Source organism: Podarcis tiliguerta (genome assembly GCF_965153285.1).
Source record: "Podarcis tiliguerta genome assembly, chromosome: 9".
Taxonomy (NCBI): Eukaryota; Metazoa; Chordata; class Lepidosauria; order Squamata; family Lacertidae; genus Podarcis; species Podarcis tiliguerta.
This window is the reverse complement of record NC_139542.1, coordinates 15738375-15760394: the sequence shown is the minus strand read 5'-3', so window position 1 is coordinate 15760394 and position 22020 is coordinate 15738375. Positions and strand designations below refer to the sequence as shown.

The 22020-nt window shown below is 46.5% G+C and overlaps 1 protein-coding gene and 1 long non-coding RNA gene across 5 annotated transcripts in view; one reads left to right on the top strand and one right to left on the bottom strand.

Moving 5' to 3' along the window:
- The window catches only part of HERC3 (HECT and RLD domain containing E3 ubiquitin protein ligase 3), a 54731-nt gene that overhangs the window by 12771 nt on the left and 19940 nt on the right, over nucleotides 1–22020 (bottom strand). For 2 of the 4 annotated variants that reach the window (XM_083398266.1, XM_083398267.1), the window contains exons 5-19: nucleotides 20533–20754; nucleotides 19292–19383; nucleotides 17218–17348; nucleotides 15968–16128; nucleotides 14101–14177; nucleotides 13479–13603; nucleotides 11927–11989; nucleotides 10305–10416; nucleotides 9019–9208; nucleotides 7659–7822; nucleotides 6071–6184; nucleotides 3517–3540; nucleotides 3341–3430; nucleotides 2146–2316; nucleotides 404–547 (exon numbers count right to left, since the gene is read on the bottom strand). In XM_083398266.1, the coding sequence (XP_083254392.1) occupies nucleotides 404–547; nucleotides 2146–2316; nucleotides 3341–3430; nucleotides 3517–3540; nucleotides 6071–6184; nucleotides 7659–7822; nucleotides 9019–9208; nucleotides 10305–10416; nucleotides 11927–11989; nucleotides 13479–13603; nucleotides 14101–14177; nucleotides 15968–16128; nucleotides 17218–17348; nucleotides 19292–19383; nucleotides 20533–20754 (1880 nt within the window). The remainder of the gene's footprint in view (nucleotides 1–403; nucleotides 548–2145; nucleotides 2317–3340; nucleotides 3431–3516; nucleotides 3541–6070; nucleotides 6185–7658; nucleotides 7823–9018; nucleotides 9209–10304; nucleotides 10417–11926; nucleotides 11990–13478; nucleotides 13604–14100; nucleotides 14178–15967; nucleotides 16129–17217; nucleotides 17349–19291; nucleotides 19384–20532; nucleotides 20755–22020) is intronic. The other 2 variants (XM_083398269.1, XM_083398268.1) reach the window with 1 other exon arrangement.
- LOC310657773 lies at nucleotides 11000–13509 on the top strand. Its single transcript, XR_014501922.1, has 2 exons — nucleotides 11000–11346; nucleotides 12096–13509. It is a non-coding gene; the product is annotated as an uncharacterized lncRNA (long non-coding RNA).

Genomic DNA, 22020 nt, shown 5'->3' with positions numbered 1-22020 from the left:
AATTGTTTAAGTTGTTATTAAGGAAATGATTTTTTTCTCCTTCCAATAAAGTGCAGCAGAAACGTTGTCCTAATATAAATTTAACTTATTAAACCTCACAATAATTTCATACGTATTTGTCCATGTATTTCTAATAGTATAACCAAATCAGTAATTTTTTTATATAACTGTAAAAACTACTCTGAAAAATTATTATTCCAAAAATGAAACCTTCATCTGGTTGTTAAATATTAAGATTATACCAGAAAGAATGAGTCTTTCTGTAAAAAAAAAAAAAAGATTTAAATCAAGTCTTACTGACTACTGATTTAAATTGATTTGATTTAAATCAAATCCACCCTGCACCAAGCTAAGCGGGATCCCTGGCAAACAGTTTGTGAGTGCATAAACCAAGCACACTTACGGTATCCGAAAACCACAGCAGGTTCGATTCAGGGTAGGAGGTGAACATCCCATAGATGGGATTCAGGAGCTCTTTCAGCAGCAGGAGGAAGAACTCCTTTGTGACGCCGCCAGCATCAACCGCCTCCTCGCCATCAAAGATCACCTGCCACAATGCCCAAAATGGAGCTTCAGCAATTGCAACAGCCAACTGAGCCATACTCCAAGCAGATCCAATAGACTGGGAGCGGCCGCCGAGACCATATAACACCGGTCTTGAAAGACCTACATTGGCTCCCAGTACGTTTCCGAGCACAATTCAAAGTGTTGGTGCTGACCTTTAAAGCCCTAAACGGCCTCAGTCCAGTATACCTGAAGGAGCGTTTCCACCCCCATCGTTCTGCCCGGACACTGAGGTCCAGCGTCGAGGGCCTTCTGGCGGTTCCCTCACTGCGAGAAGCCAAGTTACAGGGAACCAGGCAGAGGGCCTTCCCACCAGATGTCAAAGAGAACAACAACTACCAGACTTTTAGAAGACATCTGAAGGCAGCCCTGTTCAGGGAAGTTTTTAATATGTGACATTTTAGTGTATTTTTCATCTTTGTTGGAAGCCGCCCAGAGTGGCTGGGGAAACCCAGCCAGATGGGCGGGGTATAAATAATAATAAATAATAAATTATTATTATTATTATTATTATTATTATTATTATTATTACTTACGCCCACCAATTTCAATGAGTCACTATGATACCATTTTAAGCAGAAGAGGATTCCCTCAGAGAATTCTGGGAGCTGAACTGAGAGTTGTTAGGAGACCCCCCTATTCCCCAAGCACAGAACTACAATTCCCAGAGTTCCCTGGGAAGAGAGACTGATTGTTAAACCGCTCTGGGAATTGTGGCTCTGTGGCTCTGAGGGGAAACAGGGGTGTCCCTTAACAACTCTCAGCATCCTTAACTACAGTTCCCAGAATCCTTTGGGTGTTTAAAGCGGTATGATACTACTTTAAATGTATGGCTATTATTGCCTATTGTCTTAATGTGATTCTTCTGTTTGGAGCAGCACCCAGAGAATTATGAACAAACCTCAGTATGCTTTGCTGTGGGAAACTTGGAGCAAGGCCTCAGTAGATTAGGCAATTTCTCTATGTGGAGAGACTTATTGCCAACAAAGGTCCATATAGTCAAAGCTATGGTTTTCCCAGTAGTGATGTATGGAAGTGAGAGCTGGACCATAAAGAAGGCTGATCGCCGAAGAATTGATGCTTTTGAATTATGGTGCTGGAGGAGACTCTTGAGAGTGCCATGGACTGCAAGAAGATCAAACCTATCCATTCTGAAGGAAATCAGCCCTGAGTGCTTATTAGAAGGACAGATCCTGAAACTGAGGCTCCAATACTTTGGCCACCTCATGAGAAGAGAAGACTCCCTGGAAAAGACCCTGATGTTGGGAAAGACTGAGGGTACAAGGAGAAGGGACGACAGAGGACGAGATGGTTGGACAGTGTTCTCAAAGCTACCAGCATGAGTTTGACCAAACTGTGGGAGGCAGTGGAAGACAGGAGTGCCTGGCATGCTCTGCTCCATGGGGTCACGAAGAGTCAGACACGACTAAACAACTAAACAACAAATGCACTCCATTGCGTGAGCGGCCACTTTCAGCCTCAAGTGATAAAGGCCAGACACAGATTTAGTGCCTCACTGAGGAGGACTAGGCCCAAACACCAAGCAAGCTATTGCAGCGAGGAACTGCCGCAGGGCCTTACCTTCAGAGGCTTTTTCAAGTCAATATCCGAATGGATGCTCAACTCCCTCAAGGCGTCGCCAACCAAGTTGGTCCTACGAACATGGAGGACCAGGAAGGGGCTTCGAGCCAAGAGGGGCTCCAGGGTGAGGAGCATGAAAACGTTCTGCAGATTCGCCCCACTGATGGCCACCTATAAAAACCACATACAAAAGTCAAGAGCAGCAGCAGCAGCAGCAGCAACAACAACAACAACAAAAAATGCACTGAGCCCCTTGGTTCTCCATTCCCGACGTAGAGGAAGTGGGACCTGTGGAAACATGGTTTACTGGCAATTCGCTTTGGGCAGGGGGTAGAAGTGACGCTGCGTTGCCTCCTGAAAACAACATTCCTGTAAAACCTGCTGCTTTGCAAGGATGCCCTCCTAACTCGCTTTGCCCCTTCCTAGTGTTTGGGAACGCGGGTGGCGCTGTGGGTAAAACCTCAGCGCCTAGGACTTGCCGATCGCATGGTCGGCGGTTCGAATCCCCGTGGCGGGGTGCGCTCCCGTCGTTCGGTCCCAGCGCCTGCCAACCTAGCAGTTCGAAAGCACCCCCGGGTGCAAGTAGATAAATAGGGACTGCTTACTAGCAGGAAGGTAAACGGCGTTTCCGTGTGCGGCTCTGGCTCACCAGAGCAGCGATGTCACGCTGGCCACGTGACCCAGAAGTGTCTGCGGACAGCGCTGGCTCCCGGCCTATAGAGTGAGATGGGCGCACAACCCTAGAGTCTGTCAAGACTGGCCCGTAAGGGCAGGGGTACCTTTACCTTTACCTTTAGTGTTTGGAAATATCTTGACTGGGCCACGAAGAGTGCCTATTTCCCTGCTAAAAATATCCACGTAGGAGGACTGAAGAAGGGTGTGCCGTGTGCCTCCCGCACAGATTTTGCAAAAGTTATTGAAGATCAAGAGCCAGTAGGAAATCTGGCATCCCATTTTTTAATTCCCCCCCCCCAAAAAAAGGGAAAAAGGTCCCCCCCAAAATTGATACTACTTTCATTCTGCTGTGACGTTTTCCTTGTTGTTGCAAGGGTTTGATTAATGCTTTTCATAATATGGAAAACCCTTGTGACCGTTTTCTTGGGGGGGCAAAGGTCAGTGCAGAAAATACGTTAATAAATAAATGCATGGATTAAAACGGCTGGGACTGGCAGAAAGAGGAGACCTGGCTGCCTACCTGCATCTGCAGCTCAGCATCCGTCTGCAGCATCTTGGTCTTGGCTTGCGCATCGAAGATGAAAGGGTAAGAGCACAGAGTCACGGCATCCTGGAAAGTAGGAGCAGTTCAATTTAGCGGTGGCAGCCTGGGCCTCTGCTGAGAACTACTTTGGCAAGAGTAATTGGAATGGTTACCTGCATAATTGATGGTCTGACTTTCTGGGGAGGGGGAGAAGGGCGAGGCAAGGCAAGACAGAGAGAGAGAGAGAGAGAGAGAGAGAATGAATAATGTGTGAGGTTTTACTTACAGCAGTACCATCAGTTACGTTTTAATCCTATCCTTCCCCCAAAGGGTAGCCTATGTTCTCACAACAACCCTATGATGTAGGGTAGGGGCGGATAATGGGGGTGGCTGACCCCACCCCCAATAAGATATGTGGCTCGTCTGTCAAAGTCCGACACTAGATCAGGGGTCAGCAAACTTTTTCAGCAGGGGGCCAGTCCACTGTCCCTCAGACCTTGTGGGAGGCCGGACTATTTTTGGGGGAGGGGGAATTAACGAATTCCTATGCCCCACAAATAACCCAGAGACGCATTTTAAATAAAAGGACACATTCTACTCATGTAAAAACACACTGATTCCCGGACCATCTGCAGGCCGGATTTAGAAGGCGATTGGTCTGGATCCGGCCCCCAGGGCCTTAGTTTGCCTACCCAAGCACTAGATTAAAGCAAAGGCTGGCCCATTTCATGGGTCATTTCGTGGTTTGCAAACTACATGCACACACAAGCTGCCTCTCTGTGGAGTAGTGGATCTAGGCCCCACCCCACCCCATTTGGTAGAGAAGGTTGGTTCATGCCCCCCGAACCAAGAATGAACAGAACCTGCTAGAGAAGTGCTGGATATGATTTATTTCGAGTCCAGTGTTCCTCTCACAGACAAGTCCTTCTGCGTTTCCACATCTTTTTGTTCGCTCCCCACCCTGCTTTTGGCTCAGGGCTCTCGTCTTAAGACTCAGAGTTCCACCATCACCTCACCTCACCTGCTGGTTACGGACTCTCTCCTACCCAATGCCCTACGCTTCTTCTCTGGCCTCTACTCAAACAGGAGGGTGTCTCACCTTCAGTTCCCAGGGCCTCATACTCCCCCGTTTCAAAGGAAGGTTTGTCATGCAACACTGGGGTGGGGGAGGAAGCTGCTGCTCAAGAAACACACTTCGAAAAGGTCCACGGGACACACAAATACCGTATTTTTTGCCCTATAGGATGCAATTTTCCCCCTCCAAAAATGAAGGGGAAATGTGTGTGCGTCCTATGGGGCGAATGCAGGCTTTCGCCGAAGCCTGGAGAGCGAGAGGGGTCGGTGCGCACCGACCCCTCTCGCTCTCCAGGCTTCAGGAATCTATCCGCAAGTCTTGCGAGCCCAGCGGGAGGTCCTGCGGGCTCGCAAGGCTTGCGGGCAGCAGCCTGCAGCCAAAAAGCTCGGGGGACAGCGGGGAGGCGCAGCGCCACCACCCTGCTATTCCTCGACATGGTCTGTAGGCTGGCGGGAAGGCGGAGACGCAAGCTTGCTTCTCCCCCCTGCCAGCCCCACAAGCTCAGGGGATAGCGGGGAGGCGGGGCGCCGCCACCCCGCTATTCCCTGACCTGATTAGGAGGCTGGCGGGGGGGGGTGGAGAAGCAAACTTGCTTCTCCCCCCCCCCGCCAGCCCCACAAGCTCAGGGGACAGCGGGGCAAGCCGCTGCCCCACGGAGGCTAGAGAGGCTGTCCCTGAAGGCAGAAGAGGGAGACGGAGCGCTCCGTCTCCCTCTTCTAGCTTGGGCATGGCTGCGCAAACCTGGGGGGGAAATAAAAATTTTTTCCTTGATTTCCCCCCCAAAAAACTAGGTGCGCCCTATGGGCCGGTGCGTCCTATAGGGCGAAAAATACGGTAATCTTGCAGTTCTTTGGATCTTGGCCATTAACTGTATTTTTAGCTGCACCTTGAAGTTCCCTATACCTGAGACCATTTGGGATGCCAAACATGGGGAAGATGGTCATGGTTTGCACCAAACAGCCTAACAGCCCACCTGGTTTTTATACTACATACACTGGAGATATTTTACATGCATGAATGTATAGATATCTTATACACACGAACACTTGCTATTTTGAGAATATTGCTGGTTTTTTTCTTTTAAAAAATGGAAAAAACGGAAAAAACCCCAGCTTCTAGCCTTTGTGGGGAGAATGATGCGAAAACAGACTTAGAACTCAAGTTTAAGGTTCCACATGGGATTTCAATATCCTGAACAACCGTTCTTTCCTCTTTGCCATCTACCACTTTGTCTCTAATGTCCACATCAACCCGTCTCTCTTGGATCCTACCGGGAGACCACATAATCCCTAAACTTTCCACATTTCCCGGACATCCAAATCATAGCTGTCAACCTTCCCTTTTTTGCGGTAAATTCCCTTATTCCAGCGCCGTTTTCCGCTGCTATTCCGGATTGTTAGATATCCCGTAGACTGTCCCCGGGACAGGTGAGGCTGCTGATCCCTTATTTTCAAATCTAAAAGTTGACAGCTATGATCCAAATCTTGAAAATAAGCTAAATATGCACGCTGACCACTTACATTAAAAGCCTATAACTACTGCGGAATTTGCATTTGTACCGTGATCCATTTTGACACAACACTCATAGCTTTACAGCTGCAAACCCTGCATTGTTCCCCTCCCCTCACAACCAATCGCATGACACTTCTTACCATTCCAGCTTGATGCAAAAACCACATCAGGTAGTCTTCCTGGATATCCACCAGACTGGAAATCTCTGGGATATAAAACTTGTCATATTCTACATGTTTTACTTTCTGATTTACCTGATTTGGGAAAGAAGAAGGAAAACACTTCTTTGAAGAAGCAGAGAATAATAACCAGCTCCCTCAAACAAAACGGCATGAAAACCCAACATTTAAGTCAGTTACAAGCAAAACTAGTACAGACACGTGCTGAACAAGTTTAGGAATAGAAGGCACATCGAGAACAGAAAACAGAGGAATGAGTGGTCAACACAAATCCAGTGCACAGAACTAGGTGCATAATGAAATCAAGGGAGATTTAACATTTGCAGAAGAGCCTACACGGGCACACACGGGCAAAACAAACCACAACCTTTGTACAGTTGTACAAAGGGTTGAATACGCTTCGAGTTGAGCGCGTTCAAGTTGCGCTCAGCGGCAACCCGGAAGTAACAGAGCGTGTTACTTCCGGGTTTCGCAGCTTGGCATGCGCAGACGCTCAAAATGATGTCACGCGCATGCGCAGAAGCGGCAAAAAGCGACGTGTGTGTGTGCAGGCGTGCCGTTGCTAGTTACGTTTGCTTCTAGATGCGAACAGGGCTCTGGAACGGATCCCGTTCGTATCTAGAGGTACCACTGTACATCAAAACAAGATGTGGTCTCAGCCTAGACACCAAAAGGGCCCAGCACAAGGACAAACTTCCACTGCACATGCTGACAGCTTTTGCATCAAAGGCAACACCCTAGTTTAACACTATTAAAACTAGCAGGAAAAGGGAAGGGCCGAGCCTCAGTGGTAGACCATGCAATACTGGAAGAAACAGCTTTTTACCTTGACTTTTGACCCCTGAGATAGGCGATTTTAAAGCCCACCCTATTCCTGCGACTGTTACTTGTTTTGAACTGTTTTTAATGCTGTGGTTTTAAATTGCTGCGACACCCCTGGCCCCAAACTCTTGGAATTGATAGTGAAGGGTAGGTTAACACATGGAAATTGTGATTACTAACATGTTTTGCATGCAGAAGATCCCAAGTTCAATCCATGGCACTTCCAGAGAGGTCTCTGTCTGAAATTCTGGAGAGCCACTGCCAATCAGTGGAGCTAGATGAACCAACGATCGGTTCCGTTTTCTAAGGAGCCCATGCAAAGGGCTTGCCTTGCACACCCGCTTCCCCTTCCCCTCCCTCTTCCTGGGTTGCTAGGAAGAGGAGCAAAGCTGGATTCCATTTTGCTTTCATAGATGCTTGGCTGACCATTATGTGCAAGCCATAAAATGTGGCTCAAATTACATCAAACGAAACCAACGGGTTTTGAAGTGGGCTTGCTTGCTAAACCACAATTCCTGGTTCATGTGTGCTGCTGACAAGACAGGAGAAGTGAAAGTGAACCCTGGTTTATTTCTCCTACGGGAAATAAGCAGGAGAGGGGATGGGGTGTTTGTGAGTCTTGCTCGGGTTCAGAGAAGCTCGATTTGTGTAAAGTTAAATGGTGGTTTGGCATGACGTGCGAAAACGGCCACTCTGCACAGGGACACAACCACCACAGTTTCCTTACTTTATGAAGTTTCTCCAGAAGCTTGAGTGCGGCTGTGATGTAACTGCCGTACAAGACAGGGATCAATAATGTTTTTCGTCCGTTCAAGAGGTAAACCACGGCACCTTTATAGAGATCCACCAGCCTCAAGAAGTAACCTGGACACACCTGAGACCACCAGTTATCTAAACAGGGTTACACAAAGCAAAACATGTAGCTATTAGCTTAATCACAGAATTGTAGTTGGAGCATCATCTAGATCAAACATGACAGATCTCAACTAGATCATACATGGCAAACGGCCATCCAACCTCTGCTTAAAAACCTTCAAGGCTTCAGGAGCATTATAATCCTATTAACAGGCATATTTGTGGGGGTGGGGGGGGGGGGAGAACCACCAACGTATGATGTCTATACCATTTGTAAACACTAAAATCCCAGCATATGAATGGGGTCAGATTTGCAGTTTGATAAATGCATTCCTGTAGATGCGGTCCAATCTTAAGCATGTTCACTTAAGGAGCAAGTCCCACTGAACTGCATGGGCCTCATATTCCCAAGTAAGTAGTGCAAAAAGGTCTTCGGTCTTTGTCAAGCTTCACACTTGACAAAAGGAAAGCTGATGGCAGGGGTGCCGAGAGTTTCAGCTCGGCAATTTCGGGAGGACCACAGGTTCCCCATCCCTAGTTTATGGTAGTGTGGCTGAACATGCCTTGAACGCCACAGCCAGTCACTTTACACCAGGTGTGGCGATCACACACAGGGTCCCCGGACATTTGACGGTCTATTGACCCTTTGCCACCACTGCGATTGCTTTTTCCACTGCCACCACCCCGTATCTCATGGGGACACACGGAGTCCAGTCAGTTGTTAACATAAACAAATAATCAAGTTTATTTTTAAATGCAGGAACAAGCTTATGGTTACAGTTAGTTTTTCTTGACAGTTCTCAATCTTAGTTCCTAACAACTTCAAACTGATTATTCCCAACTATCTATCTGACTCCACCTAACAATTCCTCTCACTCTCTCACAATACAACTCTACCAACCCACATCTAAACCTCCCTCTTCCTTCTTCAACTCCCAAACCTCAACTTCAACTCCCAAACCTCAGCCCAACTCAACTCCCAAACCTCAACTGACTTTCAAAACCTCCCACTCTAACTTTTAGTCCCCCCTTGCATTCTCACTGGCCAATCACATCGCACCTATTTTAACCCTTTCCTTATGACCCATCCTAGGAGGCAAACGCCACACCAGGTATGGGGGAAAACTGGACCTCTGGATGTTAAAATTCCCATCAACCCCACAAGCATAGTTAATGGCCACAGCAATGTAGGAGAGCAAAACTGGCGTCAAGAACAGGTGTGCATCTCCTACCTAAGACTTTACTAGGGTTCCTGTCCAGACGTAGAATCGCCATCGCCAAGGGAAGCGTTAAGGTGACATAGTACTTTGAGTCTTGAAACGGAGGGAACTCTGGGAGAATCAGGTAGATTCTCATGGCTTCAACATCCGGTGGGGAACTGGGTAGCCCTGGGATCAAAAAGCTTTCGAAGCTCTTCAGGATCTGCAAAGAGGGGGGAAAGAAATGAGGCTCAAAACACAGCTCTACTGCAGCCACAAAGGCTTGTTCCAGCTCAACTCTGGCACTATGGAGCCAACCCAAGTTTATAAACCAGTCACCGCAGGAGCAATTTCGACAGGCCTCCAGAAGTGGAGACTCAACCGGTGTATTTGGAATTCTACAAAGTCACGGTGAAACTTAGTAATCTCCAAAATAGGTGTTGGAGTTTGGTTTTGGGAAGAGAATAGGGAAAGAGACAGGGAGAGCTGCGGTGTCATGGCAAACAACTACAGCGGTACCTCAGGTTAAGTACTTAATTCGTTCCGGAGGTCTGTTTTTAACCTGAAACTGTTCTTAACCTGAAGCACCACTTTAGCTAATGGGGCCTCCAGCTGCCGCCGCGCCGCCAGAGCACGATTTCTGTTCTCATCCTGAAGCAAAGTTCTTAACCCGAGGTACTCTTTCTGGGTTAGCAGAGTCTGTAACCTAAAGCGTATGTAACCTGAAGCATATGTAACCCAAGGGACCACTGTACAACAAACCGTGCTCAGATTTGGGAGAGGTTAGATCTGGCTTGCGATTGCACACCGTACAGTGGTACCTCGGGTTACATACGCTTCAGGTTACATATGCTTCAGGTTAATCACTCCGCTAACCCAGAAATAGTACCTCGGGTTAAGAACTTTGCTTCAGGATGAGAACAGAAATCGTGCTCTGGCGGTGCGGCAGCAGCTGTAGGCCCCATTAGCTAAAGTGGTGCTTCAGGTTAAGAACAGTTTCAGGTTAAGAACGGACCTCCGGAACGAATTAAGTACTTAACCCGAGGTACCACTGTATTCCAAACTGGGAAAGTTTGGCTTCATCAGGAGAACCAGCATCCAGGTTTCAAACATGCACTTGAGGCAAAATGTTTTGTATTTTGCGCATGAAGGGGGGGACCTGAAAGATGTTTGCCAAGGCATGTCCTTAGGACGGTACTGAGTAATACTAATGAACAGGTTGTGGCTTTGCTCTCTTAGGAGTTTTCTCATGAGCTCCTCCCAAAAGCTCTGTAACAAAGCAGAAAGCTTAAAAAATTTAACGCCTTTGAAGTCTGCACCTGGTCAAGCAAGATGGAATGCTGCGACGTCATCAGCTTATCAAACATCAGTCTGGTGGAATTCAAGTCGACCCCCGGAATTTTGGGACTCGTTTTAAAATGCTCATCTATTCTACAAAACGAAAATGAAAATTGAGAGACAGAGGGAGAAATATTCCTGGCGTGCAATGTATTTACAAACAGTAATTATTAACGTTTGAGCTACTTAACCTATACGCAGCTCCAGACTCTGTAATTAATAGTTGCTCATAGAAACTTCCTATTATGTCAAAGATGAATCCTCATCAAGAGTATCAGCAAGACCAACGAGCAACTTACAACCACGCAAGTGGCTTGCACTTCTCTCAGTAGAATTCTGTCACTCAGGAGAATTTTAACACTCTTTCCACGGAATCTGACTGCCCCATATCAACTGTGGGAGCTGTATAAAACCACAGCTTGTTTAGCTGTGCAGATTCTAGATTCAGCGGCAATTTGCCAACTGAATGCCAGTTGTAAAGGAATACCAACTGCAAAGAATGGGAATTGCTTTCGTGCCCAGCTTATTGGCTTTCTGGAAGCACCTGATGGGTGGGGGGAAGGATGATAGATTAGGTGGGTATTTGCTAGATCCAGCTGGAGGTTCTCTAACTGATGTGAAGTGAGGAAAGACGACACCCAGTAATCTAATAAACGGCAGCAGGCAAAAGACGTCTGTAGTATTTTACAGGTGGAAGCGTCGTTCCGTGAGCACGTCAGTGCTCCAAACGCCAACCACAAATTCCTCCCCCGGCACAAACATGCTGCTAAGTTAGCTGCCGAGGCTGCAACAGCAGGTGCCCTCTTGGGGAAGAAGCTCCATTTAAATCACGTACCGTATTTGCCAGTTGACTGCTAAAAGCCCATAGGATGCATAGAGAGCTAAACGTAGCCCCTGATAGCTTAGCTACCATTGCCATAACAACACAGACAAAGGACCGGAGAAGGTTCCTTCCAAGGCGCCTGGAGGATCATGTTATCCTAACGGTACAGAGCCAGCACACAGAATTGGTTCTGACAGGATGCAAGTTCAGCCAGGGAGCTTTTTCTATGCCTGCATCAGCCGTCAAACATCTTACATAAAGCTGCTGGGTCAGGCAGTGTCCCTCCTCCCCTCCACATGGTTGGCCCTGGGCTGTGAGGCCTCTTATGTAATCGTCACTAGGATTTGCAGAACGGCTAGTCTTGGGGGGTCCGAATATTTTCCCCTCTTCTATGCCTCCACCCTCCTTGGTCAGGAAGCCACCAACAACAACTTCTTCTTATTGCTTAAAAAATAATAATTCTCACCTTCCCCACCCTTTCCGGATCTCAAATTCGCAAAAACATGGCTCTCCCCATCTCCATATTATTTCCACAACAACCCTGTGACATAGGTTAACGGCTAAGAGATGATGGTTGGGCCCAAGGTCACACAGCGAGCTCCCTGGATTTGAACCCGGGTCTCCAAGGTCCTAGTCCAACACCCAGACCACTAGACCACACTGGCCCTCACAGACTGAAACCTCATTGGCCACCTGCTTTATATCTGCTTGATCAAGAGTCACCACTGCAGGGACTAAGCCTGTGTTTCCTCCTGCCCTATGTAAGTTTAAGGCACTTACTTCTTTTCTAAGAAGCTCCCGTTCCAGCAGGCAGCCGAGGACAGGATCTGCACAACCTCACTGCTTAGAGTGGAGGGACAAGAAGAGAGAGGGACATGGGTTATATGGCCACGCTGTTGTTTTTCACATAGTGCATTTACTTTTTGAGTTCCGTTGCCCTTGCTCTGAGGTGAAATCATCATGGAACCAGCTGGAGTAGCCTAAGTGACATCTGTGGAGGTTGGCTGCCCAGCTGTCAGTCTCGTGATGTCACTATGACATCAGGTGGCCCGTTCTCCCTTTGGAGTTGTGCGAGAAAGGGAATTCCAAACCCAGCCTCAATACTGTCAACCTTGTGGAGGCTGACTGAGGCAGCTTCAGCATGGGACAATTGTGTCATGCCTCAGGAGTACTGAATCGAACAACTCAAAGCATGGATTCCACCTACCCAACCCTGGAGGGGTATCTTCAGGGCCATTGCCAAATGTTCCTGGGGACCTCTGAAGACAGGATGAAAATTATCCGTGTGATGCAGAGGAGTCCATAACATAAATCCAGGCAGCAGCAGCTCCCCTACCCACTGAACTTTTTTCACCAAGTTTGGGGAACTAGTTGACTAGCCCTCACTTGAAGATCGTGAAGTATTTCTAAAAGTTAAGTCGCTTCCTCTGGCGCCCCAAAAAACAAGTGACTAGAATTTCCTTGCTTTCAGAAACCCATCAGCAAATTATTTGTTTCCATTTATGAATCACTTCCCATAAAACATCACAAAGGGATTTCAGAGTAGGGGAAAAAACCAGCAATAAAAAAAGAAAAACAATGGCAAGGGTTGCCTAGGCGACTGTCTACATCTCCTTAGATAGCCTCTGGCTTTTACACATGTGTGGTCTACCACCCACATCTATTTTAGAAATGCCAAAAAGTACTGTAGCCTGGCAGAAGATGACTTAACAAGTAGCTGGGAAATTTGGAAAGTGATACTTGGAAACAAACTCTGACTCAACACTAGAACGCACCTACAGCAGAGCTGCAGAGTCTCCATTGACAGCTTGACGTAAGCCAAGGATGTTGGCCATGCAGATGTTGCTGAACTACAATACCCATCATCCCTGGCCATTGGCCATGCTTGCTGGGGCTGATGGGAGTTGCAGTTCTGCAGCATCTGATGTAAGCCATCACACCACTCAGTGGAAGCAACAATCTGAGCAGTCTACCTTGAGCTGCAAGGCCGCTACTCCAACAGCCAACAGAGAACAGCACATTCACTGGTGCATGATGCAAGAAAGGGATTCTGATTTTCAGTTCCATTCTGGAAGGCAGACATTATGGCACACACATCTCAGGGGTGAAGACAAAGATGGAATGAGGTCTACAGCAGTCTATAGGCCATGGATGAGCTTACATTTCAGAACAGGAGGAGCAGCTCAAACACATCCCATGCCAACCTATCCTAGGGCAACCATATTGTTTCCAGAGGTTACATCCCAACCCTTAAACATCTATGAAGATTTCATACGAAGCCACAAGGAAGAAATACTGAACAGTGCGTCAGAAAAGCAAAAAAGGAACATACTTCACTGAATTAGGATTGTTCTTTTCCGAAAGCTTTTGTCTCCACATGTCTATTGTATCGTCATTAATCAAACAGGTGTAGTCACTTTGATTTATGGCCCGGAAATCATCCGCTGGCTGAGAATTCTGGAAAAGGAGGTAGGTCTCAACGCGGATTTCGCCAAGTGGGATTGGAGGGGCTTCACTGCAGCTTTTGTTAACATGCGAGGGGAGCTTCCCTCTAGGGAGGCCCTTTTGGCTGGGGTTTCCTACTATGCGCCACCCCCTCCCCAGAATAGGCCACGCCTACCACTAGATAACTTACACAGAGATGATATGTATCAGTTCCAAGAACTATCCTCCCCCAGGGACTGTTTGGATGTCCTCTCCAACCTCATTATGGACAGCATCTCATTTCTCCTGCCCTGCCCATTTCTGGTCCTGTCACTGAATGCTGGAGGGTTCGTCCAAGCCAAGTGATGTTACAGTTGTGTCGTATATGGGACCTGCCTTTACTTTGCATATAAAGTTTGCCCTCTTATCTGAAGTGCATGAGTTTGAGGCCCAATCGGGGGAGAAAGGAGAAGCAGCCAAATAACATCCCTACCAGCCGTGGGTAGGAACCCACGCCTGCCCCTATTTACCTCTGTTTCAGAGCAAAGCACGAACGTTTGGTCTCCTCCAGAGAAGATATGTTTAACAATGTAATATTTACAAGCATCTGTTGGGGGAAGAACGAAGCAAATTAGTTACGGCTCAGTACTCATAAACACCCTACGTACTTCCTTTTCCTTTGCAAACCAGGATCACAAAAGCTATTCAGGGGCCAGCAAACTTTTTCAGCAGGGAGCTGGTCCACTTGCCCTCAGACCTTGTGGGGGGCCAGACTATATTTTGAAAAAAAATATGAACGAATTCCTATGCCCCACAAATAACCCAGAGATGCATTTTAAATCAAAGCACACATTCTACTCATGTAGAAACACCAGGCAGGCCCCACAAATAACCCAGAGATACATTTTAAATAAAAGCACACATTCCACTCATATAAAAACACACTGATTCCCAGACTGTCCGCAGCCTGGATTTAGAAGGTGACTGGGCCGCATCCTGCCCCTGGGCCTTAGTTTGCCTACCCATGCTATATATCATAATTCCTCTTTGGAGTGGCTGTCTGCCTGGTACAACTCAAAAGACAAGAGACCAAAGGTATTTGCTATTTTTTAAGACAATGTTCTTAATTTACATTATTTAGAATTTATGCCACTGCATTCTCTTTGCTGCATTAACTGTTGTCTCAGAAACTGTGAAATGGTGGACTGTCTCCTCTAAGCAGCATGCTCTTCTGAAGCTTAGCTGAAGACTCAATTTTATTTTGCATACTGTGACACAGTGCAGAGCAGGAGCGCAGAAAGCTGGCTTACACCAAGGGAAGCCCATGATCCGTCTGGTTCAGTTCTGTCTACATTGCTCGCCAGCAGCTCTCTAGGGTTTCAGGCCAGAGTCGTTCCCATTCCTAACTGTAGGGGGATCAAACTTGGGCGTTTCTGCATGTGAAGAGTCTCTTAACAAACTACAGTTCCCAGGATTCCTTGGGGAAGTCATGGCTGTCTAAAGAGGTGTAACACTATGGCAGATCAAGTTGATGAACTATGCCGAAATGGGAAAATTAACTGGGAAGCTCAGGGACCAAGAAGACAGGAAATTTTTAAAAAGAATGGGAAATGTTTATAACGTATGTACAAAATCATTGCAAACAGGCCAAAACATTAGCAGGATTTTAAATACACTTCTAATGTAATAGAAACTACAGATAATTTAGGAAGATGAAAAATTTAGAGAAGTATTGATATGCATATGAAAACAGAATTAAGAGGACCCAAAGATGGGATGGGGGGGAGGAGTCAGGAGATTCAGAGTAATCTCAATACATGAATGTGTATGACATTTCGATGTAACTTTATTCTTTTTCTTTCTTTTCTTCGAAAATCAAATTAAAAAATTATTTTAAAAAGTGGTGTGATACTGCTTTAAATGCATAGTGCAGATGGGGGCCTTAAGTTCTCATCCATAATGGACTCTTTTTTTGTCAGCACAGAGAGAAAAAAAGTGACAGCACAGTAGCTGTCACTCTTCAACATTCCCAACAGATGGTAAAGCTGCGGCATTATGAATTTGCTGCTTCAGAAACAAATGTGTGATTTATTTATTTATGGCAGCTATAACCCACCCTTTAGCAAAAAACGAAACAAAAAACCCCTTCCATAGCAGCTTACAAAAATCAGCACTAAGACAGCCCCTGCTCTCAGGCTCACAATCTAGAAGGACATGACACATGTCAGTATTAAGCAATGTGATGGCTTGATCGATATCTAAGGTAGAGCAGCATATTCAGGCTTACTTGCACTCTGACTGGTCTCAACTGGTCTCACCCACACCCACTGGTTTCGCCTACACACACTGAGCACGTGTCGGAATCTCAGCTTTGCTTCTGTTTGAGTCACAACTTACCTGATCTACCAGAGATTTGTTCATTGTGAGCTGCCCAGGGGCCTTTGACTGGGGAAGGACATTTAAGACTGCAGGTGTGCCCAGTTCCCAGCTGGCCTCTGGTTCCGCAGCCGAATGCATAGATAATTCCTGAAGAAGGCACAAAGGCGAGAGTGTGCTGCCTGCAAACAACAACAGAACAAAAATATTGCAAAGTTCGTAAGAGTCTGCATAGATATATATTTCTGCTTACAGTTGCTTTTTTAAAAGCAGGAATACGCTCAGTAAAAAAAAAATTGGAGTAGAGAAAGTTTTTTGCTCTTTCATTATTAACTGTCAAGAGGAATTGGAAAACATTCATCTTTATGCATACATTGGGTGGCTGGAAAATACGGTTCCTGCCAGCCCCGGGATCAAAGGGTGGAAAGCTTTTAACTCTTGTTTTTGGAATGTTTTAAATCACAGAACTGTTGGAAGGGACCCCAAGGGACATCTAGTCCAACCCTCTGCAATGCAGGAATAAAACAAATGTTTTGGAATAAACAAAATGCTTTGTTTAAAGCTGTGGATCAGTTTGCCACCCTGGCTTCCTCCGGGAGGAAGGGTGGGATATAAACTGAATAAACAATAAATAAATACTATCTTCCCCCAACCATATTACAATTTAAACATTTATTCAGTATACAACTTTTCCCACCCTCCACCCTCATATGTATCTGGCTGTAACGGATATAAAGAAATGCACTGAGGTGTCTTCAAAATTCTGGATATGAACCTGCAGCTTTCAGGGATGCCATTGCACATCCTAACCTCTCGCTGCAACAGCTTTTAAGAATAAAACAGCAATGGCCACTTAATTTAAGAACGGATTTATATACAGTGGTACCTCTGGTTACGAACTTAATTCGTTCTGGAGATCCGTTCTTAACCTGAGGTACCACTTTAGCTAATGGGGCCTCCGCTGCCGCTGCCACATGATTTCTGTTCTCATCCTGGGGCAAAGTTCTTAACCCGAGGTACTACTTCTGGGTTAGCGGAGTCTGTAATCCGAAGTGTTTGTAACCTGAGGTGTTTGTAACCTGAGGGACCACCGTACAGAGAACATGTAAGATATATGAAATAATGTGCAGATATATGAAATAATGTCCTACTCTGAGCCCAGCAGATTCCAACTGCTGTGGCTTCCACTGTGCTAGGGGGCAAGCAACGCTGACCATTCCCCTGTCCCCGCGCCACACACTTGCGAAGGAAGAACCAAAGCGCTCACTCACCTACCACAAGCGATTTGGGACACCTCACTGCCCATCAGCTCCAGGACCCTTCTGGGGTTGACTTCATCGTTCAAGGAATCGTGGCCAAGCTGCCCACAGGAGCCCGAGCCGAAAGTAAACACCCCTCCACTCTGGCAAAGAAAGGGCAGACAATAATAGTTCCACTTAGAGAAGAGCAGGCTCTCACAACAGCACCGGCCACTTGCCCAGCTGAACAGGAAAGCGGTGCTCAAGGCCTGCAGACAAACCACAGGCGGCCATAGGAATTTCAAAGATCATCTCCAGTAGCAAACGATGTTATTGGCTGGCACCAAAGACGTTTCCAAGCACAATTCAAAGTGTTGGTGCTGACCTTCAAAGCCCTAAAGGGGCTTGGCCCTGTATACCCGAAGGAGCATCTCCACCCCCATGCTTCAGCCTGGACACTGAGGTCCAGCCAGGGGCTTTCCGAGGGGGTGCCATTCCAAAAAAGGGGGTGGGGACAGATTACAGTCATACGTTTGCTTCAGGTTAAATATTTTCAGGTTGCGTCCCACGGCGACCCGGAAGTACCGGAAAGGGTTACTTCCGGGCTTCGCCGCTCGCGCATGCGCCGACGTTCAAAATGACGTCATGCGCATGTGCAAAAGCGGAATATCGCGACCCGCGCATGCGCAGACGCAGGTTGCGTTCTGCTCATGTTGCGAATGGGGCTCCGGAACAGATCCTGTTCGCAACCAGAGGTACTGCTGTACAGACCCCCAATCAGCAGCAGCCCCCAGCGGTGCACCACACCCCGCAAGCGATGCGCCATGCCCCCGGGACACACACCACGCCCTCTGGCATGAGCGCCGCTCAGGGTACCGGAGCAGGTTGCTTCGCCTCTGGGTTCAGCTCCGAGGGTCTTCTGGTGGTTCCCTCATATGAAGCTACAGGGAACCAGGGAAAGGGCCTTCTTGGTAGTTGTGCCCATCCTGTGGAATGCCCTCCTATCAGATGTCAAGGAAATAAACAACTATCTATGTGGGAAAGTTTTTAATGTTTGATGTTTTATTATGCGTTTATATTTTTGGGAAGTGGCCCAGAGTGGCTGGGGCAACCAGTCAAATGGGTGAGGTACTAATAATATTACAGTGGTATATTGGTTCTCAAACTTAACCCGTTCCATAAGTCCGTTCCAAAACCAAAGCGTCCCAAAAGTAAGGCGCGCTTTCGCATAGAAAGTAATGCAAAATGCAAAATGGATTAATCTGTACCAGACTTTTAAAAACAACCCCGAAAACAGCAATTCAACATTAATTTTACTATCTAACGAGACCATTGAGCCATAAAACGAAAGCAATAAACAACGTACTGCAGTCACACAATCAATCAATCAGTTGCTGAACTGGATTCCACAGTCACAAAAATGAAACAAAAAAGCCGTAAAAACCAAAACACAAAGTAAATACAAAAGCAGACACTCAAAACAGAGCACATTTGGCTTCCAAAAAAAGTTCACAAACCGATAACTTCCAGGTTTGCGGTGTTTGGGTTCCAAGTTGTTTGAGTACCAAGGCATTTGAGAACCAAGGTACCATTGTAATAATAATGAATAGTAGTAGTAGAAGAAAAGGAAGTATTATTAAGGAAGTATTATTATTAATATACATAAATCTAAGAAGAAGGGGAGACCTATTCTACCTCTGTGGTGTGCTTGTTTTGTCTTTATTCTCAGGCAGCTGTTGATTTAGTTTTGGTTTTTTTAATGGACAGAAGCATTACAGTAAGATGCTCACACCCAAACCAATGTCTCTGTGGAGGTCATAAAAACTAAGTCAGACAGAAGTGACAAAGGAGGACGTTTTAGATCTAGCAGACAAATTAAAAACAAGTCAAAGCAGACAGATGGTGTACACCCAAGGGACAGTACATACAGTTTCTCAGTGGTGAGGGAGAAGCATTCTGGAATATTGCTCTTCATTATAGAAGAACACGGCTTTCATTAAAGAAGCCTAGTCACAGATGGAAGTGTGGAAACTCAAAACCTGCAAGTAATCCTCCTGTCTCCTCCACCTGTACCCCTGAGGATGCTTAATAAGGATTTTCCCTTTACCTTTGTCAGGACTGCTGTGTGGTCATTCCCACAGCTGATATAGACAACCTTTTGAGTCCTCAAGAGCTTCACGTGGCAGGGAGACTCCCGGTCTGCAGTTGGAGAAAACAAAGAACGAGGTTGTGAAATATTGCAATACTCACAGGGCAGCTCTGGGCAAGTCTTGGTCTCTTAAACTCAGTTTCTCAGCCTACAAGATTATTATATAGATTATATATATTATAATAATAGTAATTAAAGTAAAATGCTACAGAAGTGGACTAACAAAACAACCTGCTGCCATCAGCTCTGTTACGTATACTATTCCCAAAGCCAATCAGTAAGGTCACACAAGATACAGCCAAGCTTTCTTCACATTTTAGAAGACATCTGAAGGCAGCCCTCTATAGGAATTTCTTTTTTAATGTTTGATGTTTTACTGTGCTTAATGTGTTTCATTTGTTGGAAGCCACACATATGGGAAGCATATTAATTACCGTATTTTTCACTCTATAGGACGCATAGGAGGGGGAGAACAGGGGGGAAAATTCTCCCCCTCTCTGCTCAGCGCCCCTTCAGCGAAGCGGCAGGAGAAACAGAGCCCCTTCCATTTCTCCTCCCACTTCGCTGAAGGGGTGCTGCACAGAGAGGGAAAACTGTGCAGCGCCTCTCCAGCGAAGCGAAGCCTGGAGAGCAAGAGGGATTGGTGTGCACCGACCCCTCTCACTCTCCAGGCTTCAGACGGATATCTGCAAGCCTTCGGAGCGCAGCGGGAACTCCTGCTGCGCTCCGAAGCTTGCAGATAGCTGCCTGAAGCCCCTGGAGCACAGTGGGAGTTCTCTGCGCTCCAGTGGCTTCAGGCAGCTTCAGCAAAAGCAACGCCTCCGGAGCATGGGGGGAGCTCTCCCTCTGCGCTTCGGAGGCTTCACGTTGCTATCGCTGAAGCCAAGGAGCTTGCATTCGCTCCATAGGACGCACACACATTTCCCCTTCATTTTTGGAGGGGGAAAAGTGCGTCCTATAGAGTGAAAAATACGGTAATTAATTGTTACTGTTGCTGTTGTATGTATCACAGAATGATTTAATTCTGCAACCAAGTTGGGCTAGAATCAAATTAGCTGCCCCGTGGGACCAAGGAACGAAAAGTAGTCTACACGTCTTAAAACTAATAAGAACAGTTCTCCTTTCACGTTGGGTGAGCAGCACAAGAATAATTCCGAAAACAAAAATTGTCATCGTCTACGGACGACTGCTTGAATTACCTCTCTCGTCACTCAGCCCCAGCTGTCCTGAGGCGTTCTTCCCCCAACCAAACACGGCTCCAGAGAGAGACAAGGCAAAGCTATGCGCCCCTCCTGCATCCACCTGGGCCAAAGGGATCCCTTCAAGCGATCTGACGCGCTGAGGACTGGTTTGGGAGGGGAACTCTTTGCCCAGCCCAAGTTGCCCATGGTTGTTCTGCCCCCAGGAGAAGAACTGTCCATCTGGGAAAAAAGAAACCAAGACACATACGACAGCGGTCAGAAAAATAAACCCCCTGTTATATTACAGTAGCGTATTGACAGAATGAGTGTATGATGCGTCAAGGGAGGGGTAGTACCTCTGGTGAGGGACACGTCGTGCTCCATCCACCTTTGGTCCCCATCCTGCACTCAGACCTCACCTGTAGCTCCTAAGAGCTGTCAGCATGCCACACCCGGGAACGGCTTCAACTGGCCAACTAAACCAGGTGAGGGTAGCCAATGGGTCTCAGACCCTCAGTGAGTGAGGGACTTTCCTTGCATGCAAAGACAGGATGCGGTGGACTGAACAGATGAGACCAATAGCGGGTGCAATGGTCAAGAAGGTGGTTTCTGCCCATGTTGTAGAGGGAGGTGAGGAGCAGATGGGGATTCACCCTGGGAAGGGAGCCCATCTAGGGGAAGGAAAACTCTGATTCTAAGCCTTCGCTGCCTTGCCTTCTTTGGGGGAAGAAATGGCTAAGGAGTAAACCCAGCTGTTGTTGGACTACAACTCCCATCATCCCTAGCTAGCAGGACTAGCGGTCAGGGATGATGGGAATTGTAGTCCAAAAAAAAAACAAAAAAAACAGCTGGAGACCCAAGTTTGGAAGCTCCTGCAGCCAATCAGAAGCCGCAGAAGCCCCATCAGACGTTTGGGTTGCAAAGAATGTTCACAAACTGGAACGCTCACTTCTGGGTTTCAATCGTTTAGGAGCCAAAAAGTCCAAGTACCAAGATGTTCAGAATCCAAGGTACAACTGTACTTCATTTGGGAGGAAAGGCAGAATCTAATTGTTACTACTAATACTAATAATAGTAATGTTGCAGAACTAGTAAGAAAGCTTAGCTATTAGAGGTGGCAAAGGGGTGGAAGGAAGAAGCAGCCCCGACAATAATGGACTGACATAATAAACTACAAGAATTTGCTGAAATGGCGCATTTGACAAATAGCCTGAGAGGCAATTCAAAACAAAAAATTATGGAAAAATGGGATAGATATAAGATATATGTTCAAAAATATAGTAAAGGTTCACTATCTATGCTAGCATTCAATTGACATTGGAGAGAAATTGAGTTGAGAAACAAGATTAAGGGTACATATTGATATAGGAATGTACTAGATAAAATGTAAAGAAATATACAATAATAAGATTACATTCATTTGTATAAAAAAAAATACAACGAGATTGACAGGAAGTCCGTAGTGTTGGTACAAATATTATTTGGAAATGGCTTTATGTCTTTGTT